Source organism: Danio aesculapii, chromosome 11, assembly GCF_903798145.1.
Source record: "Danio aesculapii chromosome 11, fDanAes4.1, whole genome shotgun sequence".
Classification (NCBI taxonomy): domain Eukaryota; kingdom Metazoa; phylum Chordata; class Actinopteri; order Cypriniformes; family Danionidae; genus Danio; species Danio aesculapii.
The window spans coordinates 41,099,823-41,125,487 of record NC_079445.1 but is presented as its reverse complement, the minus strand read 5'-3'; the positions used below and the strand labels follow the sequence as shown (position 1 = coordinate 41,125,487).

The window sequence follows — 25,665 nt, the reverse complement described above, 5'->3', positions numbered from 1 at the left end:
ACCCCCCCCCCACCTACATCACTAAACCCAACCGACAGTGTTTTCAAAAGCTATCCAGAAAAAAAGCCCTCGCGGCAGCCTGATTTTTACCACGTTTTCAGATCTTACCACATTTGTTATTTACTTGTTTATTGATTTTTTTTTGCCTTTTTGTTTTTGTCTTATCTGCTTTCTGGAACCGTTCTTCACCGGACTCGAAGCCCATAGTCGAGGTCAACTCCTGTCTGCGGATTTGAGCTTATTTAATTTTAACAATTAGGAATATTTTTGTAAGAAATACGCATCGATATGCTTAATAAGTCATGAATTATCCCCCTAGTGTCATATGGGTTAGTTTGACGGTAGATTTATGCACTTTTGGAAGCTTAAAAAAACCACTACCCAACAACTCCAACTGTGTTCATCTGACAGAAGAAAGTCATATACAGTAAGGATGGCTCAAGGATGAGAAAACTGTGGTAATTTTCCTTTTTGGATGAATGTAATGAAATATCCCTTTAAGATATTAATATACTACAAACAATAGCATCATAATTTTCTAAAAAGCTGCTTTAAAATACTAACAAATCTGAATGGTAGCACTTTAGAATAATGGTGCAGTAGTTAATGTATTTACTAACATTAAGTATGAAAGGGCAGCATGCTGGCTCTAGCATTGTCGCCTCACGTCAAGAAAGTCGCTGGTTCGATTCTCAGCTGGGCCCGTTTGCATATTCTCTCTGTGTTGGTGTGGGTTTCCTCCGGGTGCTCCGGTTTCACCCACTGTCCTAACACATGCACTATAGGTGAATTGGGTAAACTAAACTGGCCATAGTGGATGAGTGTGTGTGTCAGTGTGAGTGTGTATGGGTGTTTCCTAGTACTGGGTTGCGGCTGGAAGGGCATCCGCTGCATAAAACATATGCTGGAATAATTGGCGATTCATTCCGCTGTGGTGACCGCTGCTAAATGAGGGATTAAGCCGAAGGAAAATGAATGAATGGACCATTATTTTAAAGTGTTACCATTTGCACTGACTTCTGTATGCATTCAGCAGGACAAAACACCCTGATGATTTGATTGACTTACATGGAGCACATTCTCAACATGACTCGGTGAGGTTTTCTGCTTAAGAGCTTCATGATCCTGCATCAGCTTCATCTCCTCTACATCCTCCCGGCTCTGCATTTTCTCCAGCAGCGAGGCTCGGTCTGCGAGGAGGTAAGCAACCTGTTCACTGAGGCTGATGGGAATGATATCAGCCAGACCCTCCTGAAGCAACATCTCAGCAATCTCGCTCCTCTGAGTCTCTGTGCACAATGATTCGAAAGAGTCATGTAAGTGCACAAAAGAGCCTGATGGAGATGAAAACGGACAGAAATGCACCTTGCTGCTGGTTGATGTCATCCAGAGTTGCATGGAGCGTTTGGTTCTCCTGCTCCAGACCTAAAGCCACTGAGTCTCGGGTCTTTGTGAGACTCTTGATTTGACTGATGTGTTGCTGAACCTGACGACATAGTAATCACATGACTGCGGTTTCCATTAGACACTGCAGAGTAAAAAGGTTAGCTAATATTCATCATCATACTTCCAGTTAATTCAGAGTTGCAAACTTTTTCGTATTGCAGGGTTTAGAAAATGTTTAAATATGCACTTATTCGCATATATTTCTATCAAGAGACTCTGAACGTTGCATGAAGGTTCAAAGTTCCATGGTTTCATTTTGTTATTGCATATTTAAAAGTCTTTTTGTCACTTCATAATTCAGAAAATACTGCAAACAGCCAGAAAAAAGTACGCCTTCACAATTTTTGGTACATAAAATATTGCATCTAATCAAGCTAATTATGCATGAACGTATTCTTCAGAAGAAAACATAACAGAGTGGATATAAATATGGATATATTTAGGTATGGATATAAATGATGTTTTGTGTAAGTAATGCTGCGGTGGAGAATATTACCTTTAAGAAAACAATCTACAGGCTGAAACTCTTAGCATATAATGGCATTAGTTTAGGTTGTGGTGACTTTGTTAGAGAAGATTAACTATTAATAACAATTTTTTGATGAATCTATTTATTTTTGATATTTTTCATTGATATTTTTTTTTTTACAAAGCCATTTTTTTCTTTTTGCAAAGAACTGCAATCATATTTTCACACTCTTCATACTTCCAGCAATCCTAAAGCCATCAAAACGATATATTTATGTCAATCTTAGAATATTTTTCTAGCTATGTGCATCAGGATTTTTTTGTAATTACCCCTGACATTGCTGATGTGTAATGTTACTCTTGTTACTTGCAATAAAAACAATGAAAAAAAAGGAAAATATATTTAGAAGTGTATTTGTACTGAAAAAAGAAAACAATTCATAAAAGACAAAAAAACTCTAATCGTGACATTAAAATGAACAGGAGTCTCATCTATTTATGTATGTATGTATGCTATATATAGGGTTCATACGGTCATGGAAAACCTGGAAAAGTTATGGAGTTTTGACATGGCATTTACCAGGCCTGGAAAAGTTTTGGAAAAACAGAAAAACCCACACAGTTTTGGAAAAGTCAAGGAAATTAGTTTAACAAATATCTGTATTCTTGAATTAGGGCTGCATGATATTGGAAAAATCTGACATTACCTTATTTTGTATTTCTGTGATGTATATTGCGATGTGAATACAATTTCACCAGATGATTTAACTGGTTTATTTGGGGTTTATTGGGGGATTTTGTAGAGGAGTGAATCTCGAATAATATATAACACATAAATTACAAGCATAGATAAATAAAACAAGCAAAGACAAAAGTGAATTATAGTGTTCAGGTATTCACAAATCAGGTACAGATATTGAATAATCAACACTGCATAGTCTTCATTGTATATTATTTAATCTTAATGAAAGTTTTTATTAATAAATTTAGCTTCAGTAATAAAACTTTATTAATGAAAAATGACTTGTGGCCGGATGTTTTACACTCCAAGTAAACTGTTCCTTTAAGGCAGGGGTCACCAAACTTGTTCCTGGAGGGCCGGTGTCCTGCAGATTTTAGCTCCAACCCTAATCAAACACACCTGAACAAGCTAATCAAGGTCTTACTAGGTATACTTGAAACACCCAGCCAGGTGTGTTGAGGCAAGTTGGAGCTAAACCCTGCAGGGACACCGGCCCTCCAGGACCGAGATTGGTGACCCCTGCTTTAAGGCCTGTGACTGTGCGAACATTTCAACATTTCAAAGATTAAAATGTACTCACTATTTACTCACCCTTCACTTGTTTCAGTAGTATAGGAGTTATTAAATTATCTACTTTTTGTGTTCAATTGGGTGTAAAAATGGTAAGCAATTTTTGGTTGAACTACCTCTTTAAAAATGCATGCAGATGATAAACTTTTACTCCATTATGATTAAACTCTGTATTAAACTATAATCCCAACTTAACATTGCATATTTTGCGATGTGACTATTGCCGATGCACACATTGTGATATCGATGCTGAAACGATATATTGTGAAGCACCTACTTGAATGTAGGTTAGTTGTCTTCACTTCTTTTCCTTGGCCAAAAACATGCTCTTAAATTATTAGTGCTGTTCAAATTTACATAAATATAAAAATAAATTAAATAGATTGTTGTGTGTTTTATGATATGCTGTAATAAACTTGAACATCCATTGTTTTTCTTATTATTTACCATGTATATGTAGACATTGCATAAATCAATAGGTCATGAAAATTTACTTGAAAGTTCTGGAAAAGTCTTGGAACTCTAGAAATAAAAATGTGTATGAACCCTAAATATTTATTATTATATATATATATAAATATATATACTTTTCCACAGACAAAAGGGATTAAATATATCTGAAACACAGTGCAGGTGAGTAAACGGGTGAGTCTCCATTTTTGTTTAGTTTTTTTTTTTTTCTTGAACTCACCTTTTCAATCTCTGCGACACGTTCCTTCTGTAGGTCTTGTATCTGCTGGTTGAGGGATTTGACTGTATTTTCACAGCTCATGTAAAGCTGCCACAACAGAGACAAACGCTCATCACTGGAGGCCAAAGGATCCAATCCTTCCTCCTGCAGCCGCTGATGCATGTCCTGCAGATACAGATGTTAGAGAAGTCTGTCTGTCTGTATGTATCTATCTACCTAGAGTATCTATCTGTTCTGCCTGTGAATCTGTCTGTATCTATCTATCTATCTATCTATCTATCTATCTATCTATCTATCTATCTATCTATCTATCTATCTATCTATCTATCTAGCTGTTCTGCCTGTGAATCTGTCTGTATCTATGTATCTATCTATCTATCTATCTATCTATCTATCTATCTATCTATCTATCTATCTATCTATCTATCTATCTATCTATCTATCTATCTATCTATCTATCTATCTGTTCTGCCTGTGAATCTGTCTGTATCTATCTATCTATCTATCTATCTTGCTGTTCTGCCTGTCAATCTATCTATCTGTCTGTCTGTCTGTATCTATCTACCTAGAGTATCTATCTGTCTGTCTGTCTATCTATCTATCTATCTAGCTGTTCCGCCTGCCTGTCTGTCTATCTAACATTTTATTGTCTGTCTATCTATCATTCTTTATATTGTTTACTGTTCTGTCTGTCTGTCACGATAAACACAATACTAACATTCAGATTTTTTTATGATATATAACCACAAAAAGAAACTAAATTTTTTTGTGGATTGCTTTGATACAATAAATGTTTAAATCTTTTGAGCAAATTAAGCTGCAACATGGCTGTATAATACAGCAGGTAACACATTACAGTAAGTAAACATGTTAAGTAAACATTATTTAATGCATTAACTAACATCAAGAGAGAGAGACAGAAACACGTGTTTCAGTAAGTATGATGTTAATGTTAGACAAAAAAAGCTAGAACTTAACTTTATTACACTTTAAAAAGGAACTGTCCTTAAAAAGTCAGTAAAGTCAGTGCTTTTGAAGGGTTTATTGTGAGTAAACATGTTGCCTTATAGTTATAATTAAGTAAATAAGCTATGTGCATAATTATAACCATTAAGTCAACTTTGTTCCATTACAAAAAGGGTTTACTTACTTCTTAAAGGAAAGTTAACTAATCGTGTTTTACAGTGCAGTATCTATCTATGGGACATTCTACCTGAAACTTACATTTCAGTTATAAAAATGTGACAGGGCCAGAGCTTTAAGCTTGTTTTCCTCAAAAAAAAAAAAAAAAAAAAAGCATACAAAACAAGCATAGAATCATACAACTGGATGATAGAATGCATCCTTGATCACTGTCAGCTTCTCCTCCATCAAATGTAACTTCCTCCGAGTCATAGCCTTTAAGGTGTATTGTACGTTAAATTTAATATAAATGTGACAGGACTGACAGAAACAAGGGGACAATTGTAAAATAGTGTTTATTTGTAGAATTTGATTATAGTTTTATGTGTTTAACCAACTGATGTGAATGATAACAACTTAAACTTGATATTTCTGAAGTATTTATTTTTTTTATTATTTTTCTTTTTTGCATAACAAAAGTATTAAAGCTGTAGGTTCATTTGAGCTGAGGACAAGGACAATGACAGGGTTTGTACATATGTGAAGTGTTTTAATAAAGAAAGAAAATCTGAGAACCAGATGAATGGCACATTCCTTTACAGAACAACTCGCAGAAATCAACCATCAGTCCATTTTAGACATCTTTGGCATGAAATACTTTTCTTCCACTGTATTTATGAAACTCTGTATGAAACACTGTATTTAACTTAAGTCTGCCCGTGCACATTCGCCAGGTGGACTCCATTTCCAATTTTAAATCTCAGATAAAAACGTTTTTTATTTAGGAAAGCTTTCAATGATGGTTGTATTTTTACTGCTTGTATTTTTATGATGCTTGCGATATGCTGTAAGGTGTCCTTTGGTGCTTTAAAAATCGTCTATAAATAAAAGGTATTAGCCTATTATTATTATTATTATTATTATTATGTTTTTATTTCAGTGTCAGATAACGTGCGTTTCTGGTAGAATGTCCTCTATATATGTACAGTATGGCTGTTTGTCTTACTATTTGTATAAACCGACCCTAGGTCAGTTTTTGGTTGGTTTATGTTTTGCCTCCATCAAACACGTGATGTACCGCTAACATTTTTTTGGACAGCTGTTGCAGATAGAGGCGGCGCGCATGCGCAGATCTGTTTTTTCCTTTTAAAAACATTGCGGTTTTGTAGCATGAAACTTGCTTTGTAACATTTGCTTTTATGACAAAAGTAACATGACTACAGCTATAAACGCATCGCATAGTACGAGATACATCAATATAGCATATCTTCAGTTTGATATTTACCACATTTATGGTAATATGTTACCCTTTAAAGAAATCAGTAAAATTATAGCGGCTCATATCTGAAAGTTTGATTAACCAGTCTTACCTGTGCCGTGCACATCTCCTCCTCTTATTCACAAGCATTGAAGTTACTTTTAGTTGTTGTTATTGGCTATGATTGCTTTAGAGCAGAAATATTCCGCGAAACACAATCACACGTCACTATTTCCGATCGACTCTGACTCGACTGAACTGTTTTTCAAAGGAACCGTCGCGTTCTAAAGGAACTTTTCAAAACTTCGTTCGCGATAAACGGCTGTTACAATCTATTACCTTCACTGTTTTTCAGAATGTACTGGGAAAGCGTTCATCACCGTGCAGGCTGTGTGTGTGTGCGTGCGTGTGTGTGTGGGACGTCCTGCAAAAAGGACCCCTCAAACTAAAAGAAACGCGACTCCATTACAAGTAGGGTTCACTCAGGAAACATTGCGTTTACCACACTGATAATGTATTTTAATTAAGAGCTTAATGTTCTTGTACGAATGGTTGTATTTTGTTTATCGTAATACAATAATTGCTTATTAAAATTCGTCATAAATTTAAGTAATATACATAGACTCGTAAAGTTAAAAAGGAAATATTTTACATTAATGGTCCATCTGTAAATATTAGTTAGCATTATGTATCAAGTTACTAACAGTCTTGTTTTTTTTAATCATAGGTCAGCATTTACTAATGAATTACTCAAATTCAAAGTACTTATTAACTAGTTAATGCGCTGTTAGTTAACAGGAACTGAAAACAAACGACTGTTTTCATTAACATTAGCAAAAAGGAATAAATACATGTTGCTAAATACATGAACTAATGAACCATTATTTTAAAACATTACCCAATACATTTTTTTCTTCAGCTTAGTCCCTTTATTCATCAGGGGCCGCCACAGTGGAATGAACCGCCAACTTATCCAGCATGTGTTTTACACAGCAAATGCCCTTCTAGCTGCAACCCAGTACTGGGAAAGTTACCCAATACAATGTAAATTAATTTTTTTAAACTAATTTAACTATAAATAAAAATTCTTGGAACTAGATCAAAATAGTCAATTTGGGTCAGCAGAAAGATTAAACTCCCTCACAGGGGAATTATGGGTGAGAACTGATGTTTCTCTGGGTGGTCTGAGTTTCCTCCAACAGGAAATGATTGACCAGATTGCTGATGTACAGTAGTACTTTTCCTACAAACACGTGACCACTAATAAACTGAGAAAGACATGAATTACCAATTCCACAATGCAAATCATAAATCAAAGTTTTTTTCCTGCTATGTATGTATACATATATAATAATCCAAAATTTAAAAAAAAAGTGCTTTAGGGGTGGTTAATGTGACTGTGCTCTTTGAATAAGGGATTCATAAAGATAAACAACAAAATCAAGTCCAAGGCAATCAAAAAGTGAAAACTTTAAACATGGCTATTAAAGGCTTTTAAATTTTTTTCACTTTTTGAGTGCTGTACACACATATATATATACACACACACACACACACACACACACACACACACACACACACATATATATATATATATATATATATACACACATATATACACACACACACACACACATATATATATATATATATATATATACACACATATATATATATACACACACACACACACACACACATATATATATATATATATATATATACACACATATATACACACACACACACACATATATATATATATATATATATATATATATATATATATATATATATATATATATATATATATATATACACACATATATACACACACACACATATATATATATATATATATATATATATATATATATATATATATATACACATATATACACACACATATATACACACACATATATATATATATATATATATATATATATATATACATATATATATATATACACACACACATATATATATATATATATGTATGTGTGTGTGTGTGTGTGTGTGTATATATATATATATATATATATATATATATATATATATATATATATATATATATATATATATATATATATATATGTATATATGTGTGTGTGTGTATATATGTGTGTGTATTTATATATCACATTAACATTTAATTAAAAAAAAAGATTCCTAATTGGTTTATTGTCAGATATGTCAGGATATTATTGTGTGTAATTATGAAAGAGGCTGTTTCTGGGGCTGGACACAAACTCTGGTCTGTTTTTAGTTTGTAGAAGCTGGAAGAAGGAAACTCCTCCTCTAACCGAGCCTGCATTCCTCCCTGGACCCATTTTTTCCACAAATGTGGGAGACTGGAGAAAGAGAGAGAGTGTGTGTGTGTAGAGGAGGAGAGGAGAGGGGAGTAGACGAGCTGAAGACTCAGTGGAGCAACACAAGACTTCAGACGAAAGTTTTCTGAAGAAAATTTTTTTTTTGTTGGTACTAGCACATACGGTAAGCTGCATTTTTCTGTTTATTATAACAAGAGAAAGTGTTTTCACTTATAAAATAATAGTGGAAGCTTCTTGCCATGTTTCTTCAGAAAACTAAGGATGTGCTGGAACATAAGGAAGCCAGAAGGTCTTCACTTTTACTCAGTTAATACATGAGACTCTGAATCATTTTAGACCTAAAGGTCACATCTGGACTTTCTCACCTAAAAAAAAAACACCAAAAATGTTGTGGAAAAAGATTAAATATGATTTGCATATATTATTTTGCATTATTAGCATAAATATTATTACAAATGTTCTATTTTAGTATTTCTGTTCAATTTAATGTCACTTTTCAGAAATGAAGCTATTTCTGGGAGAACATTTTAAATCCAATTTTGTGTTTTGTTTATTTATTGGTTATTGGAGTATATGTTTTACAAGAATAAGTCATGTTTTTAATTGATTTTTATTTTAAATGTACTTTAAATTTTAGTGCAATTACAGAATTTGCCCAACCAGGGTGTCCGCGGGGTCTTAAAAAGTATTAAAAGTTGATAAATCAATGTAGAGGAATGTAATACCCTTAAAAAGTATTAAAGTCTTAAACGCTGTTTTGCAAGGTATTACATTTTAAATTATTTTTTGATTATGCAATGTATGGTTGTATGCTAGAGTTTGCCTGAATTAGATCTGTGAATATCAGGATGCTGTGTAGTTCATGAAATCAATGAAAGCCTACTAGATTTGACATCATGCTGCTTTGTTTACTGCAGAAACCAAGGCAACACCATTATTTCTGCAGTTCTGTAGCTGCCAACCTGCTGAATTAGCTAGATTTAATAGATTTTATTCAGTATATGAATAATCTTTTACTTTTGGATCGATTTCTTACATTAATATTTAGTAAATATACTAAGTTAAAATCTTGCCAGGGGTTAAAAGTTCTTAAAATGTATGCAAAGAGTCTTAAAAAAGGTCTTAAAAGGTGTTGAATTTCACTCTCTGATTCCTGGGTATACTCTGCCAACTAAAAGTGTGAAAACATTAAGATTAGTTGATTGGTCTAAAATAAAAATAGTAATATTGTCACATTTCAGAATAAATTCTGTGTGCATTTGTTTAAAAATGTGCTGATTTGATGCTTAGTTAATGATTATTAATAATGACTGCTAAATTCTTAATAATGAGCAAATTAGCATATTAAAATGATTTCTGAAGGATCATCTGACACTAAAGACTGGAGTAATAATGCTTAAAATTCAGCTTTGAATAACAGGAATGAATAATATTTTACAAAGCGTTCACAGAGAGTGAATCTTCAAATCATATTTCACAATATTACTGATGTGCCTTTCAAAATGAATAAATTAGACTAATTATGAAATGTAAAATGGCTTCTACACCAAATGCATTAGTTCAAAACCTTAGATTAATGATGTGACTACAAGATTATATAACCATTCGTAGAAAAACCTCCAAACTTTCCTAATGAACTTCATGTGATGTTTTGCTCTGTGTGGGACGTTTCCATTAGATCTGTACCCTTCATTTGCTCCCTCTGTTTACAGTCTAAAAAAGCATCGTAGTAAAAAAAAGTACATTGCACACAGAGTGACTAAAGAGAAAGAAGTGTCCACATGTGTGCCAGGAAAACATTACGAGCAGCTCCTGCATGTAAACATGGAGAGCTGGAGACTGTTAATGAAAAGCAGACTCTCAGAATGTTGACTGAAGACGTCATCTCACACACACAGCACAAAGAGCCTCTGACTCTCAGGTTTGGAAAGAGTTGACCAGTCAATGCACAGTATTATGTGATATAAGCACAAGCTAGTGTTTTTCCCCTATCGATAAACTTCCGCTGTATGGTTAATGTGGCTAATTTTAATTTCATACTGTTCCTTTTGCAGCATCGATGTTGTAACGTAATTAAAATAAAATCTGTTTAATAGTCTTAAGCATTCATTTAGTCGTTCAAGTATAAAACAAGATGAAAAGTAGCTTAAACGCATGCACCATCAGGAGCGCAGAAACTCCATTAAAAATACTGTGGTAAAATATATTTTCATGCTGCATCCCAATTTGCATGCTTATACTACGCCCTAAAAGTATGTACTTTTTTTGTGAAGGAAAAATATATACTTTTAAAAGGTTAATGATAATAATAATATATAAATATTAAAATATATACTTATGAGTGTGTAACAGAAGAGTATGCAAGCTTTGGGAAATGCTACTCCTTTATTAACAGATCGTTATGTTGCTTAGGGGAGAGCGGGGCACAAACTAACACTTTTTGGTTTTGGTCAAGTAATGACCAAAGTAATGGGGTTAGACAAAGCATATTTTTTTTACCAATAACACACAAGCCTCTCCTACAAATGAGCACTGAAATTATGATCGCCGGACCTGTGGTTTCTGTGCAGTGTTGCCAAAAGTGCCAGGAGTAAAAATGTTACTATTTACCTCACCTGCGGGGCAAGTTGTAACAGACAGAGGGTTAGTTATAACACATGCTTATAAAGGCAGATTTCACACAGTTAATTTAAATTCAGTTTACTTTAAATATTAGCTATATTTACTCCCTAATTGGCTCATTTTATTTTGTACATAGCACAGTATGTCTATTTGTTTATTTATTTGTTGTTTATTTATTTGTTTGTTTGTTTGTTTATTGAATAAACACATTTGAATCTATTTACATTATTATCCATTTATCCATTGTTATATAATGCATTTATTTGCATTATTATCTATTTATCCTTTATTGTACAATGCATTTATTAGCATTATTATCCATTTATCCTTTATTATACAATGCATTTATTAGCATTATTATCCATTTATCCTTTATTATACAATGCATTTATTTGCATTATTATCCATTTATCCTTTATTATACAATGCATTTATTTGCATTATTATCCACTTATCGTTTATTATAAAATGCATCTATTTGTATTATTATCCACTTATCGTTTATTATAAAATGCATCTATTTGCATTATTAGCAATAAAATATTTTTTCAATTAAAAATTTTCTATTAAAACAATATTTTATTGTAAAAGTTTCTCAACATTACACTCAAAATTCAAAAAAATATTTTATTAGTTTAGTTGGTGTCCAACAGTGTGTGGCTTACTTGTAACACCCTGTTACAACTAGCCCCGCTGTGTCGTGTTTTCCTCAAAACAGGCTAGCAGTCACTGTGTTGCTTACATCTTTCAAAATGGTTTCATATTTCAGCCTAGAAGACGGTGATCACAACAATATATGATTTTACACACACTTTCACAGATTTTTTAAAAGTAAAAAAATATTGACTATGATAAAAATACTTTATGCTGCAAAAAGGGTTTCTCCTGTGTTTCTCATCCAAATTTCGCCAAACTTTTTCAATAATTGGCAGGAAGATGTTTGCCGCAAATACCTTAAAACTTGGTGTTACATTTAACCTCGTTTTACTTTGTGCCCCTCGCTCCCCTAGTTATGAGCCCTTTCAATCATCCCCACATCATCCACATTTCTGTCATATTTAATTTCCCACTTTATTGGAGAAGCAGCAGCAGCAGGTTAATCTGCTATTCACGAGTCTTTCATGCAGAGAAATCTCCTCAGGTCTTTGGGTAATTCCAACACAATCTCACGGCAATTCGTAACTTTTTGATTTAGTGGCTAATTCGTATGAATTCGTACGATCTAATTCGTACAATTTTGTACGATTTTCTCATCACCCAATGACAGTTGGGGTCAGGGGTGGGGTTAGGTGCCACGCCTCTTTTTAAAATCGTATATTTTCGCACGACTGAACTCCTACAAATTCGTACAAATTAGCCACTAAACTGACAAAACGTAAAATACTTACGTTTCCTCGTGAGATCAGGCTAATAATTTTGCATTCATACTTTAATGTCCAAGCACGTCTTTATATAACTTCACATTGTTGATGCTGATTAAATATAACACAGAAACACTCTGTTTAATGTTTATCGTCTTTTTTATTTTTTACTTTTCATATTTATTTATTTTGTGTCGTCACTTGTCACTTTATGTACACTGGAAGCTTCTGTAGCCAAAACAAATTCCTTGTGTGAGTGTGTGAAGCACACTTGGCAATAAAACTGATTCTGATTCTGAAAACACAATTTAAATATGTTCCAGTTGGCTAGATATTAATTAACAGTCATACAAATACCTTTACCGAAGCCTCTCTACTTGAAGGTTGGTCTCACGCATCCATGTTTGTAGTTTATTTATACTTTTCACCCGTGTTTGTAGTTCTAATTGAATTCACGTCCAACACGATATATATCAGCGATTAAAGGATGGACGGTTCTACATTTAATTTATACTGGAAATAGTAAACCTGGGAAACTTTGACACTCTTTTCAACATACTACGATTTGGCACATACTAATTATTTCTTCGAATACTATTTAGAAGAGAGAGTATGTGAATTGAGATGCAGCAATGGTGTGGACATTTTTTTAATTTTCTTTAAATTATGTGGTGATTTTTAAAGAAAACAGACCTTAAACATGGCAATTTTGTAACTGCATGCAGTTCACTGGAAGCGATTTAACTGGTTTACTGAAAATTAAAAGTCTTTCTGCACGTACCCTATTATGAATTTCTGGTTATACAAAATATGTTGTTTTGATGTTTGAAATATGTACAAATAAAAAAAGATCCTTATTTCATTTTAGTTTCGAGTTGATTTTATGTTTTGTTGTTCGAAATTAAAAATAAAAATCAAGCCATTTTTACATTTTGCTTATCCGTTTTTCCACCATGAAAAAAAGCCTTGATTTTTCAGTTTTAAAGGGGACCTATAATCCCCCTTTTTACAACATGTAAAATAAGTCTATGATGTCTCTAGAGTGTGTATGTGAGGTTTCAGCTCAAAATACCACACAAATCATGTTCGATGCTGTGTTCAGACCAGACACGCCATGCACGACTAAATCACGCCATTCATGCATAAACAGACACGTGAACATTTTGAGTTTACTCGCTTCATTAGGGAGTTAAATTCACTTCACAATAGATGTGAATTCGCGTCATAGACAGGGCTTCTGCCTGCCCTGTGACTCTAGCTTTATTACTTAATGGCTAACATGGATTTTATTGAGAGAGTAGCTGTGCTTTAGGAAAGCTGAAAACAGTGTAAATCCGTTCGGCACTGTGTCTGAGTCCACTAGATCCTTTTAGAGGTGCACCCAGCTCTGTGAGTTCATCAATTTCTCCAAAAGTTATAGGTGGATTTTAGCAACGCTGAGCCCAATTTGATGAGCTGTTGTCTGGTGTCGGCAGGAGGATTTCCCCTCGGGACACCAACAATATACGTCATAATCATGCCCCTACAAGAGAAAGCTCCTAATTGGATAATGTGGTGCGACTGTCCGCTGAAGTTCAGATTTTCATCAAACATGCAAAACGCTCAACTTGTGCTGCTTCATTCGTGCCACAGGATGTCTATTTACGTCTTTGCATTGACTTAACACGTAAATCACTCGCGCTTGATGCTTCATCCGCGTCTGGTGTGAACGCACCATTATAACTCTTTAAAACTTTGATCTTATTTGTGCCATTTTGGTGAATGTTGCTTTAAATTTAAATGAGATGCAAATGCCTGTGTGTCAGCATAGTAGCAGATTCAAAAACAAGACTAATGTTCTATGCTAATGAGTGAGAGATGGTCACTAGTGGGTGGGGCTTTCCCCCTCTAATGACACGTACAATGGGAGAACGTCAAAGTGTTTCTGCAGACTGTTTTTACCAACTGTGATTATAAAAAAATGTAATTAATACTTTTTTACCATTAGAAGCTGCTTATATTCACAGACTGTTGCAACATCACTGAGTTTAAACCCCTTATAAAAGTGTTTTTTGCATAATCGGGCCCCTTTAAAACATTCGTTTTTCAATACCTATTTCTAAAAGGAAAACCCAAGGCCGATCTGTTCATTTCATTTTCAATCTTCCATCCCAGTCCCGATCTGTCACACATGCTTTAGTTATGAATGGACTTTTGTTGAATTCTGTCTGAAGTCTCCATTTCTCTAATGGATGTAAAGTCATGGAGTGTTTGTGGGAAAGTCCTGTTTTGTGTCTGGGAAGGCTGGAAAAGCATCTAGCAGTGAGGTGAAGATTCATTTATAAGTATGATGCAGTCGAGTATTAATATTACACAGCAGCTGAATCAAAGTTCACACGGAAGTCTGACATTTTTCCCTGGAAAAGATGCAGTCAGCTAATGCAGTCATTTGTTTTTCATAGCAGTGAATCAGAATGTTTTGAGATTCTTGATTATATGATAGCCATCACACACAGGAGACTGATTATTTGACTTATTTTGGTTTTGATTGTTGTTTTGAGGTTTTATTTTTTATGAAGAAATTATTAATTTAAATATTTAATAAAGTATTACTTAAATTAAAACATTTGAGTATGATTAGATTATATGTTATATCATTAAAGTATAATTCATACTTTTGTTTTAGTATGAACTAAAGTATTTGTCATTTATGGTGTTACAAATTATTTCTAATTTTAAGAAAATGCTGTCCTTTTGAACTTTATTTAGTTGATTAATATTTCACTCAGAAATCTTCTTACCTCCACAGTTGAAGTCAAAGTTATTCCCTTCCTGTGAATGTTTTTTTTTTCAAATATTTCCCTAATGATGTTTAACAGAGCAAGGAATAAATCGTATTAACATTTTAATATATACTATCATTATATCACAGTAATATTAGTGAAAATTAATTTAAAAACTGAATAAATATAAATTTACACACATTTACACAAGTAAATACATGGACTCAATGATGAGCTAAAAATCTGTGGAAATTTGCGGATTTATGCGCACGCAGATTCCGTGTGGGCCTAGAAATTAGTTAAGTGAAGTTTATTTATAAACTAATTTCAAGAGGATCAAGTGATTATGATTGAACGCTGCTGGTTCTGCATTAACTGTGTATGATCCACCAATTAGACGATTCCTAACCCACTATAAACAGCCAGGGTTTCTGACTACAGTCATCTTCGATTTGAAGAATCCCCCCTTCCACCCCTACTCCTCCACCTGTCCCTTTATAGGGTGGCATGGTGGCCCAGGGATTAACACTGTTGCCTCACAGCAAGAACATCAACGGTTCTAGTCCTTTAACAGACCGGCTGTCGTTTCTGTGCAAAGTTAGCATGTTCTTCCTGTGCTTGAGTGGGTTTCCTCCCAGAAACATGCACTACAAGTGAATTGATCAATCTAAATTTAGCACTACAGTCAAACTCTCATCCAGCAATGTATCTCTTCATAGCAATCATTTTCTGTCATCAGCTCTTATCAAAAAAGGGGGAGTTCTCGAGATCTACCTGAGCTCAGAGCTCCCATCTCGCCCTGTAAACGGGAGGGAGCCCAGGGCTCAAGGACCTTTTCAGCTCAGGGCTCTCTCCTGGGACAGCATTCCAAACTTGCTTATAATCAGTCATCAGCTAAGTGTGAGCTCTTGAAAACTATTATGTCTAGAAATGTTTTAAAAAAAAATTGTTCTGTTAAACATAAATTGGTGAAAAAAATATACAGGAGGGCTAATAATTCTGACTTCAACTTTATTTGTAATATATATGTGTATATGTAATATTTATATGTGTTCTAATAAATATTTGATGGAAGGTCATGTGACACTGAAGACTAAACATTCATATTTGAATCACAGGATTACATTACATTGTAAATTATTCTTCAATGGAAATTTATTTTGAAATACAATAATATATTTTTTTTCTATTTATAAAAGCAAATTCGGTTGGCGCCAATAGCCTAGTGGTTAAGCGTGCCGATATATAGCATCAAGGTGCTCACTGTGATCCGAGTTTGATTCCTGGCTCAAAGTCCTATGCCGGTCCTTCCCCTCTCTCTGCTGCCAATGCTTCGTCAGTTCGCGTTTCTGTTTGTATGTTCTCCCCGTGTTGGCGTGTATGTGTGTGTATGAAAGTGTATGGATGTTTCCCAGTACTGGGTTGCAGCTGGAAGGTCATCCATTGCGTAAAACCTATGCTGGAATAGTTGGTGGTTCATTCCGCTGCGGCGACCCCTGAAATAGAGACTAATCGGAAGGAAAGTTAATGAATGATTTGTGTTGGGGCATCAGGAAGGAATTAAGTGAACTTATTAGTTTTTACAAATGTTAATGGATTAAAGAGTTTGTCAAATAGAAACTCAAGGATTGTGTTGTTTAAGCTCTTGAGCAAGTAGTTTGAACCAACAACAAACTATTTTTAAGTGTTGCTTCTGAAATCTTCAAATGCAGCTTTGGTGATTCCTTTCAAAAGCATTTAATAAAATCATGCAGATCTCAAACGTATTCATTTTTGCATAGGATGCACATTCCCATCAGACAGGATAAACGTCATTGAAAGCTGAAGATCTGGATGTTTGCACACATCAGAGACGTTCAGACTGACAGACTAAATCCCAGATGATTCCTCATTTCCTATTTTGTGAGTAAATGACTCTGAGATGTCAGTTTTGAACTGAAGCTTCTTGATTTTGCTGCAGGATTCTCCAGAATGGCGTTTCTGTTGATGTCTGTGACGGTTCTGCATCTGATCACTCTGGCCATGCTGTTCATTGCCACCATGGAGAAGGTCAGTCGTAATTCATTTTGACATAAACGTGATTGTGAAGCATATCTTATGAAGTTCTAAATGTCCCTGATTTCAATGATACAAAAATTGCTACAGTAATAGTAAAAATGCTGCGGTAAAAATCTGCAACCTGTTTAACAATAAGTTTCTTTGAATAATGACTTTCTGGCAATTCCCTGCATGACACTTAACTGTTTTACTGGCATTACTATGGTTCTAAAATGTAATAGAATCTGTTAAGTTTTATTAATATTGTTAACTCTTATCTACTGTTGGGGATGTCTTCATCCACTCTGGGGGGGGGGGGCGTTTGAGTCTTAGTTTGACCTAAACTTTCTCTGTGTTTCAGCTAGCAGAATGATTTTTGGTGACAAATCTTATTTTAACACATATTTTGAAAAACAAAACAAAAAAACGTTGAATTGTTTAAACTCAGCGATACACTCTGGACAAATTTACCATCCTTTTGTTATGTTCGGGATGAAAACATCCACTAAATTAAACTGCTGTAAAAAGGCATCAGATTAATTTTAGTTTTTTTTTGCATAAATCTGTTAATCAACCTCAGTCTTTATCAAAACTACTAAATTGTTTAGAAAATGTACAGGATTTTAACTCTTTAATTGCCAAGTTCAAAAATGAAGTCACTGATTTGGTGAAAAAAACACACAAAATGACATTTTTAATATAAAAAGTAATTGTGGACTGGGTTGTTTTTTACATTTAATCATGGTCTTGGACATGTAAAACAACATTTCATCTGTTTTCATTGATTTTCATTTTTGTTTCTTCCCAATGTACTGTTGGTGGCTGTTTTTGCCTCATTGACTTTCATTATAACCACATTGTTAATAAATAAATATTTACAAATATACAAAAAATGGCCAAAAAATATTTCTACATTTTTCACACTTCCTTTTTTTTTCTAAAATAAATAAAGGTAAATTTTTTGGAAATATATTTTTAAAAGCACCTACAAGTACATTTAGCCTAATTGTTAGTGTGCAATTGATCTAAATCATTTATCTTTTTAAATAATGGATATAGATCTCCATCTACATTTTATTGTAAGGTAGGAAATGTATTTTTTTTTTATCCTGAAATATGTTTCAGTCTAAATATATTTTATTGAGCTCCACAGTTACAAAATACATTTATCATATATTTTATGTTGGCTGTGTTTTTGCCCCATTGACTTCCATTATAACCACATTGTTTAAATTGCAAAGTCATGACACCATATAATCATGCATTCTTGATTGTTGGTGGTTTTGCCTGTTGGGAAGAGGTCAAATTTGTCATTTTTACTGTTCATCATCAGTTGACACCAATAACCCTTTAAATAGGCCTGTGCAAAAGAAAAAGCGTAGTTTCTGGATTTTATATGGAGTATAACAGCAAATTAAAGTGTATATGTATGTCTGTGAGAGTGACCTTTAAACATTTACCCTGTCTGAGAAAATCAAAATGTGCATTACAGCTTTCAGAACTACATGGAGTAAACAAAAACAAAGACTGTGTATTTATGCACCATCAAATGTCACCAACTGTAAATTAGGGAGAAACAAATGAAAATCTAGCAGTGCATGAAGCCAATGTTGTTACTAATCATTCACATGTCCAAGACTGTCATAAAAGGTTAAAAAAAATGCAGTCCACAATTACTTTTTATATTGAAAATACGTCATTTTGTGTGTGTTTTTTTACCAAGTCAGTGACATCACTTTTGAACTTAGCAATTAAAGAGTTAAAATCCTGTAAATTTTCAAAACAATTTAGTAGTTTTGATCAGGACTGAGGTTGATTAACAGATTTATGCATTAAATAAATAAATATATGATGCATTTTTGTTTAATTTAGTGGACGATTTCATCCCTAACAAAACAAAAAAATTAACAGGGCACAAAGGTTAAGTTTGATTATTAATCATACTATTATGGCCCGTTTCCACTGAGTGGTACGGTACGGTTCGGTTTGGTTTGGTACGCTTTTATGGCCGTTTCCACTGTCAAAAAGCGTACCGAACCGAACCGTACCTTACCACTTTCTCTGCACCCTTTCGAAATGGTACCAAACACGAGAAAGGGTACCAAAAGGCGGAGGCACACGCAGCTGAACGCTATTGGTTTACAGAGATACGTGATTCGCTTACGCAACAAGCCAGAATAAAAAAATTTAAAAAAACGCCATGTTTAAAATACATACACAGCTGAGAGATTACAGCGGAATTATAAATACATATAATAACGAGCCATGGTCGATCCGGGCTCAAACAAACCTTGTCGTCGTCTGGATAAACAGCCACAAAGCCAAGAAGAAGAGCAGATTTACCCTGTGCCGCGTAGTTTTTTATGAGCCAGTCTGAGGCGCGAGCGGTTTCGCTTTCTTGCTAGCGCTCGCGCGCGTCTAACATTATATCTGAAATAACAAACTTCTTGAGCTGATGATAATAACCTGCGCTTGATTATTGACGTGCTTTTGAAACCCGATCCTGTCAGACACTGACAAACGCGAGAGTGAAGCGCGGAAAAAACGAGAGGAGCCGGAAAAAAGGAGCACATTATTTTTCAGCAAACATGAACCAAATGCCATGTTTAATTAACTTATTATCTTCACATTTTGGACTAATATGAACTGAGAATGACGGAATTACTGTCTAACAGAGGCTACATGTGCTGCTGAAGATTACATACACAGATAAGAGGTTTTCACTGGGCTATATTTTGTGTTGTTTTGAACCTAAATACGGACGAAATGTCTGCTATATGTAGTTCTTCTGTAGTTGGTAACATATCGGAGACTGTAAGGGGCTGTATGTGTTTATATATGTTCATTTATTTATTTAATATAATTACAGACGTTACAGTAGGCTGTTTCACATTGTCATTGATCTGCAGTTATAATCAACTCATGTTCATTGAAAAGTTAGTAATATACATTTCTACACAAGTATTTGTGTGTAAAGCATCTGTTTTGTGAGAAGTGCTTTTCATATGATATGTGAGCGACCTGTACAGCTTTATTGTAGACATTTCCTCGAGTGAGAATGACGTCGACTGAAACTTTCTGTCATACACCACGCCCACCAAAAGGGTACCCTTGTTAGTGGAAACGCAAGCCTGATAAAGGTGACCAGTAGCAAACCGAACCGTACCGTATTAGTCAGTGGAAACGAGCCATTATTGTTGTTAAATTCTGTTACATTTTATTAACACATTTGCTTTTAATTTTTGTAGTCCTGGTGGACTTTGGGAGACATTCAGAACACAGATCTCTGGTATAAGTGTTCGTATGATAACTCTTCAGGAACCTGGTTGTGCGCATCTGTCAATGAGAGTGGTGGGTGGATCGCACACACTCATACATATGCACACTGAGCTGATGATCTGACAGTGTGATTGTGTGTGTCAGAATGGCTTCAGTCGGTGCAGGCGCTGATGATCTTGTCCGTGATCCTGTCCTCCATCTCCTTCATGGTGTTTCTGGGTCAGCTCTTCACCATGTCTAAAGGAGGACTCTTCTACTTCACAGGCCTCTGTCAGCTCTTCGCAGGTCACTCTTTCATCAAATACGGTCATATACATTTCATCAAATATAGTGTCGCATACAGTAAGCAAATAACCAAGGAAGGAGGTAAATACATAAGTAAATAAATTTGCTTATAAACTTAATTTACTTATAAACTTAAGCAATTAAGTAAATAAGTCAGTAGGTAAGTAAATAAATAAGTAATGGGGCAAGTACATAAGTAATTAAATAAATAAATAAGTAAATAAATAAATAAGTAAATAATAAAGAGGTAGGTAAATAAGTAAATAAATATGTAAATAAGTAAAGAGGTAAGTAAATAAATAAATAAGTAAATAAATAAGTAAATAAATAAGTAAATAATAAAGAGGTAGGTAAATAAGTAAATAAATAAGTAGACAAATAAATATGTAAATAAGTAAAGAGGTAAGTAAAAAAGTAAATAAATAAATAAGTAAATAAATAAATAAGTAAATAATAAAGAGGTAGGTAAATAAGTAAATAAATAAGTAGATAAATAAACATGTAAATAAGTAAAGAGGTAAGTAAATAACTAAATAAATAAATAAGTAAATAATAAAGAGGTAGGTAAATAAATAAGTAGATAAATAAACATGTAAATAAGTAAAGAGGTAAGTAAATAAATAAATAAGTAAATAAATCGGTAAGTAAATAAACAAATAAGTAAATACATTTGTAAGTATAGAGGTAAATAAATAAGTAAATAAATAGGTAAGTAAATTAAAAAAGTAAATAAATTTGTAAATAAATAAATAAATATGGATGTAAATAAGTAAAATAAATAAAAAAGAAAATAAATTAATTAATTAATTAATAAATATTTACAAATATATAAAAAATGGCCAAAAATTATTTCCACATTTTTCACAATTACTTTTTTTTTCTAAAATAAATAAAGGTACATTTTTTTAGAAATATATTTTTAAAAGCACCTAAAAGTACATTTAGCCTAATTGTTAGTGTGCAATTGATCTAAATCATTTATCTTTTTAAATAATGGATATAGATCTCCATCTACATTTTATTGTAAGGTAGGAAATGTATTTTTCTTGATCCTGAAATATGTTTTGAAATTCAATACATTTTTGATTTCTAAAATATATTTTATTGAGCTCCACAGTTACAAAATACATTTATCATATATTTTAAATATATATTTTATTTTTGAAATTATAATTATTGTTATCTTAAAATATAGGTAAAATATATATAAATGTTTGTATTATGTAAATAGCATATTAATATTAACATATTATATTAAAACATATTATATAAATAATAAAATCATATATCTATTATCTAAAATATTTACATTCATTATAATAATAATATTGATATTAATAACAAGTATTATTATATTGAGATTCATAATAAATAAATATATATATAATTGAATAGAACTTGGGAGAAACAGGGGGGCTAAAAATAAATATATATATATATATATATATATATATATATATATATATATATATATATATATATATATATATATATATATATATATATATATATATATATAATTGAATAGAAATTGGGGGAAATAGGGGGGCTAAAAATTCTGACTTCAACTGTATATATGTATATTATTATTTATATATATATATATATATATATATATATATATATATATATATATATATATATATATATATATATATATATATATATATATATATATTTAATATATATTTAATATATACAATTATTTAAATGTATTATTGTTATTATTATTACTACATAATCATATAGCCTTACAGGTTGGTAAATGTAAAGTTAGGGTCAAGCTCTTTCTCCCTATTGAAGGCTTTATGTGCTGCCCTCTTGTGGCCACTGTCTGTCCTTACATTGTTGATTCCTCACCCTCTTAGGTTTTGCAGCATTTGCGGCAGTCCTCATCTACACCTTTCAGAAGAGGGAGATTCTTCAAAATGACACAGAACTGGAAAAGGGCCATTTCGGCTACTGTTATATCCTGGCCTGGGTTTGTGTGCCGCTTTTACTAGTCAGCGGTGCACTTTATGTGCACCTGCGCAAACGGGCCTGATTTTCAACACCACACATCAGTAGTTTAGTCTGCTATGAGATTATATATGCTTACGGCAGTTTCAGGTGTTGTGTTATTTTGTAATGTGCTATATTATTGGCTCATTAGTGTTGTTTTTAATGAACAAACTCCCAATATCTGCTTTGCTGCTTTTGCGAAGTTGCAACTTTGCTGTTTTTTCGCAACAGTGGAGAAAGCGCTGCTGATAATCAAGTGGGATTTAGATGCTGAATGCAGTTTTTAAATAATTCTGTAAGAAAACTGGAGTGTAAAGGACTAAATAACCTTTTTTTGTAGTCAAATGTGTAGTGAATGTTTTTTTTTCTTAGTATCCTGAACACGTGCTAACTTATTTATTTTAGAAAGATCTCTCCCTGTTCAGTGTCCTCTGCACTTTTTTCCCCTTAAAGTTATGAACAATAATATGTATTTGCTCTCTTTCCAAAAATGCTTTAAAAACATATTTTAATCCCTCACATATGCACTCGTCAATGGTTGTTTTTGCCATTTTCAGTGTTTTTTTGTTGCTTTTGTTCAGTCTCAGTTTCTTTTCAAACACTGAAACAACAGGCCGGTTCAGCGTTGACACCAGAAACGATTCAAAAGCAGTTCATTTTGGTGTGTCAGACCCTCATGTACATCTAATAGTGTAAATATGCTATGGGCTTAAAGCAGCGCTAAACTAAACACTGCAGAAGCAACTCAATGCAGATGATTTCAAACATTTTCTGTGTGTAAAATCAACTGTGCATAAACATATGTAAGGTGATTAGTGCCAAAGTCTTTTTTATTAGGTTCATCTTGGGTCAGACAATAAAATATACATAATATTGATACATATAGATATATACAGGGTGACGTGGTGGCGCAGTGGGTTGCACGATGCCCTCAAAGCATGAAGGTCGCTGGTTCGAGCCTCAGCTGGGTCAGTTGGCATTTCTGTGTGGAGTTTGCAAGTTCTTCCTATGTTGGCGTGGGTTTCCTCCAGGTGCTCCGGTTTCCCCCACAGTCCAAACACATGTGGTACAGGTGAAGTGTGTGCGTGTGTGCGTGTGTGTGTGTGTGTGTGTGTGTGTGAGAGAGAGAATGAGTGTGTATGGCTGTTTCCCAGTGATGGGTTGCAGCTGGAAGGACATCCGCTGCGTAAAACAAAAGTTGACGGTTCATTCCGCTGTGGCGACCCCGGATTAAATGAACTAAGCCAAAAAGAAAACGAATGAATAAATGAGATATACGCAGTTACGCACTGATTCACCAAAATAAGTAAATAAACTAAATAAGTATATAAAAAATAAGGTGAAATACCAAAAATATACACGCATAAGATAACAATAATAAAAAACAAACAAAAGAATAAATAAATAAATAAATTATACAAAGAAAAGACAGAAAAAAAAAGGCAATTAAGATATAGGTGTAGTGCCAAAGTCTTTGAAAGAAATTGTATTGATTTAATGTCAGCAAGCACAACAGCCAATGAAATTGCTGAAATTTGCATATGCAGTACTCTGGAATATACATATTCAAACATCAGAAGTTATATCAAAGCGTAATTAAAATTGCTGCCTCAAAACATAAAAATGCTCACATTAAAGTCTTCTGTGATCATCTTTCATAATCTGAAGTCTAATACTTTGCATTTAAAGGGGACCTATTATGCAAAAATGACTTTTATAAGGGGTGTAAACACATTCGAGGCAACATTGTGTGAATGTAACAAGCCTCTAATGAAAAAAAAAATGTATTCTGTGTTTTTATAATCGCATTTCTTAAAAACAGTCCGCAGAAACACTGTGGTTGACATTCTCCCTTTGTGTCATCAGAAGGGGAAAGCCCCGCCCACTAGTGACTATCTCTCCCTCCGCCATTAGAGTTTTTGCAACGTATCTGCTGAAGGTAATGTCAGCGACTAGGGGGATTATGAATGTGGAGCATTATAGATGTCTTCTGAGTCACTTCTTTTGACGTTTTCATCTTTTCTTTTAGCTCCGCCCTCTTTTGAAAAGAGCACAATCTCATTTAAATTTAAAGTGACAGTCACCAAAACAGCACAATTAGAATCAAAGCCTAAAAGGGTCAGTTTCAGAGAGTTTTAAATCCGTATTTGTCAAGGCATTTTGAGCTGAAACTTTTTACATCTTGCAAAACGGAGCAAAGTGGGTCCCCTTTAATAAAAAACTGTTTCTTTAAGATTGATTCGTGTCCATGCCGAAAAAAAATCAAAACTGGAAACCTCAAAATAAACCCTTTTTCATGTTAAAAATATACTCGCGTATCTTTGTGTTATTTTGTTTTAATGTATGCAGGGGCGTAGCAACCGGGGGGGGGGGGGCAGGGGGGATCCGTCCCCCTCACTTTTAGAGACAGACCATTTAGAAACAGGTGTTTAATAATTATATGAACATATGATCTCATACAGCCCCCACAACCCCCACCCCCCCAACACACACATACACACACACACGCCCCTGAATGTATGCCATCTTCATAAATAAAATATTTTGGAAAAAATCTCAACAGGTTGGTGCCAATAGCCTAGTGGTAGTGCGTCGACACTTAGCACCAAGGTGCTCACGGTGACCCGAGTTCGATTCCTGGCTCGTGGTCCTTTGCCGATCCTTCCCCTACCTCTGCTCCCCACACTT

At 33.7% G+C, this 25,665-nt stretch overlaps 2 protein-coding genes across 6 annotated transcripts in view; one reads left to right on the top strand and one right to left on the bottom strand.

The window, feature by feature from the left end:
• The window catches only part of si:dkey-264d12.5 (cingulin), a 30,909-nt gene extending 24,213 nt beyond the window's left edge, over positions 1 to 6,696 (bottom strand). For all 5 annotated transcript variants that reach the window (XM_056468634.1, XM_056468636.1, XM_056468638.1 and 2 more), the window contains exons 1-4: positions 6,410 to 6,696; positions 3,918 to 4,082; positions 1,366 to 1,486; positions 1,069 to 1,289 (exon numbers count right to left, since the gene is read on the bottom strand). In XM_056468634.1, coding sequence (XP_056324609.1) covers positions 1,069 to 1,289; positions 1,366 to 1,486; positions 3,918 to 4,082; positions 6,410 to 6,424 — 522 coding nt within the window. In that variant the 5' untranslated portion in view covers positions 6,425 to 6,696. The remainder of the gene's footprint in view (positions 1 to 1,068; positions 1,290 to 1,365; positions 1,487 to 3,917; positions 4,083 to 6,409) is intronic.
• A 1,978-nt stretch (positions 6,697 to 8,674) lies between these two features.
• emp3a (epithelial membrane protein 3a) lies at positions 8,675 to 25,285 on the top strand. The gene is made up of 5 exons (XM_056468630.1): positions 8,675 to 8,793; positions 17,336 to 17,424; positions 20,661 to 20,763; positions 20,836 to 20,976; positions 22,845 to 25,285. The coding sequence occupies exons 2-5, from the start codon at positions 17,347 to 17,349 to the stop codon at positions 23,018 to 23,020; spliced, it is 498 nt and encodes a 165-aa protein (XP_056324605.1). The 5' UTR covers positions 8,675 to 8,793; positions 17,336 to 17,346; the 3' UTR covers positions 23,021 to 25,285.
• The last annotated feature ends 380 nt before the right edge of the window (positions 25,286 to 25,665 follow it).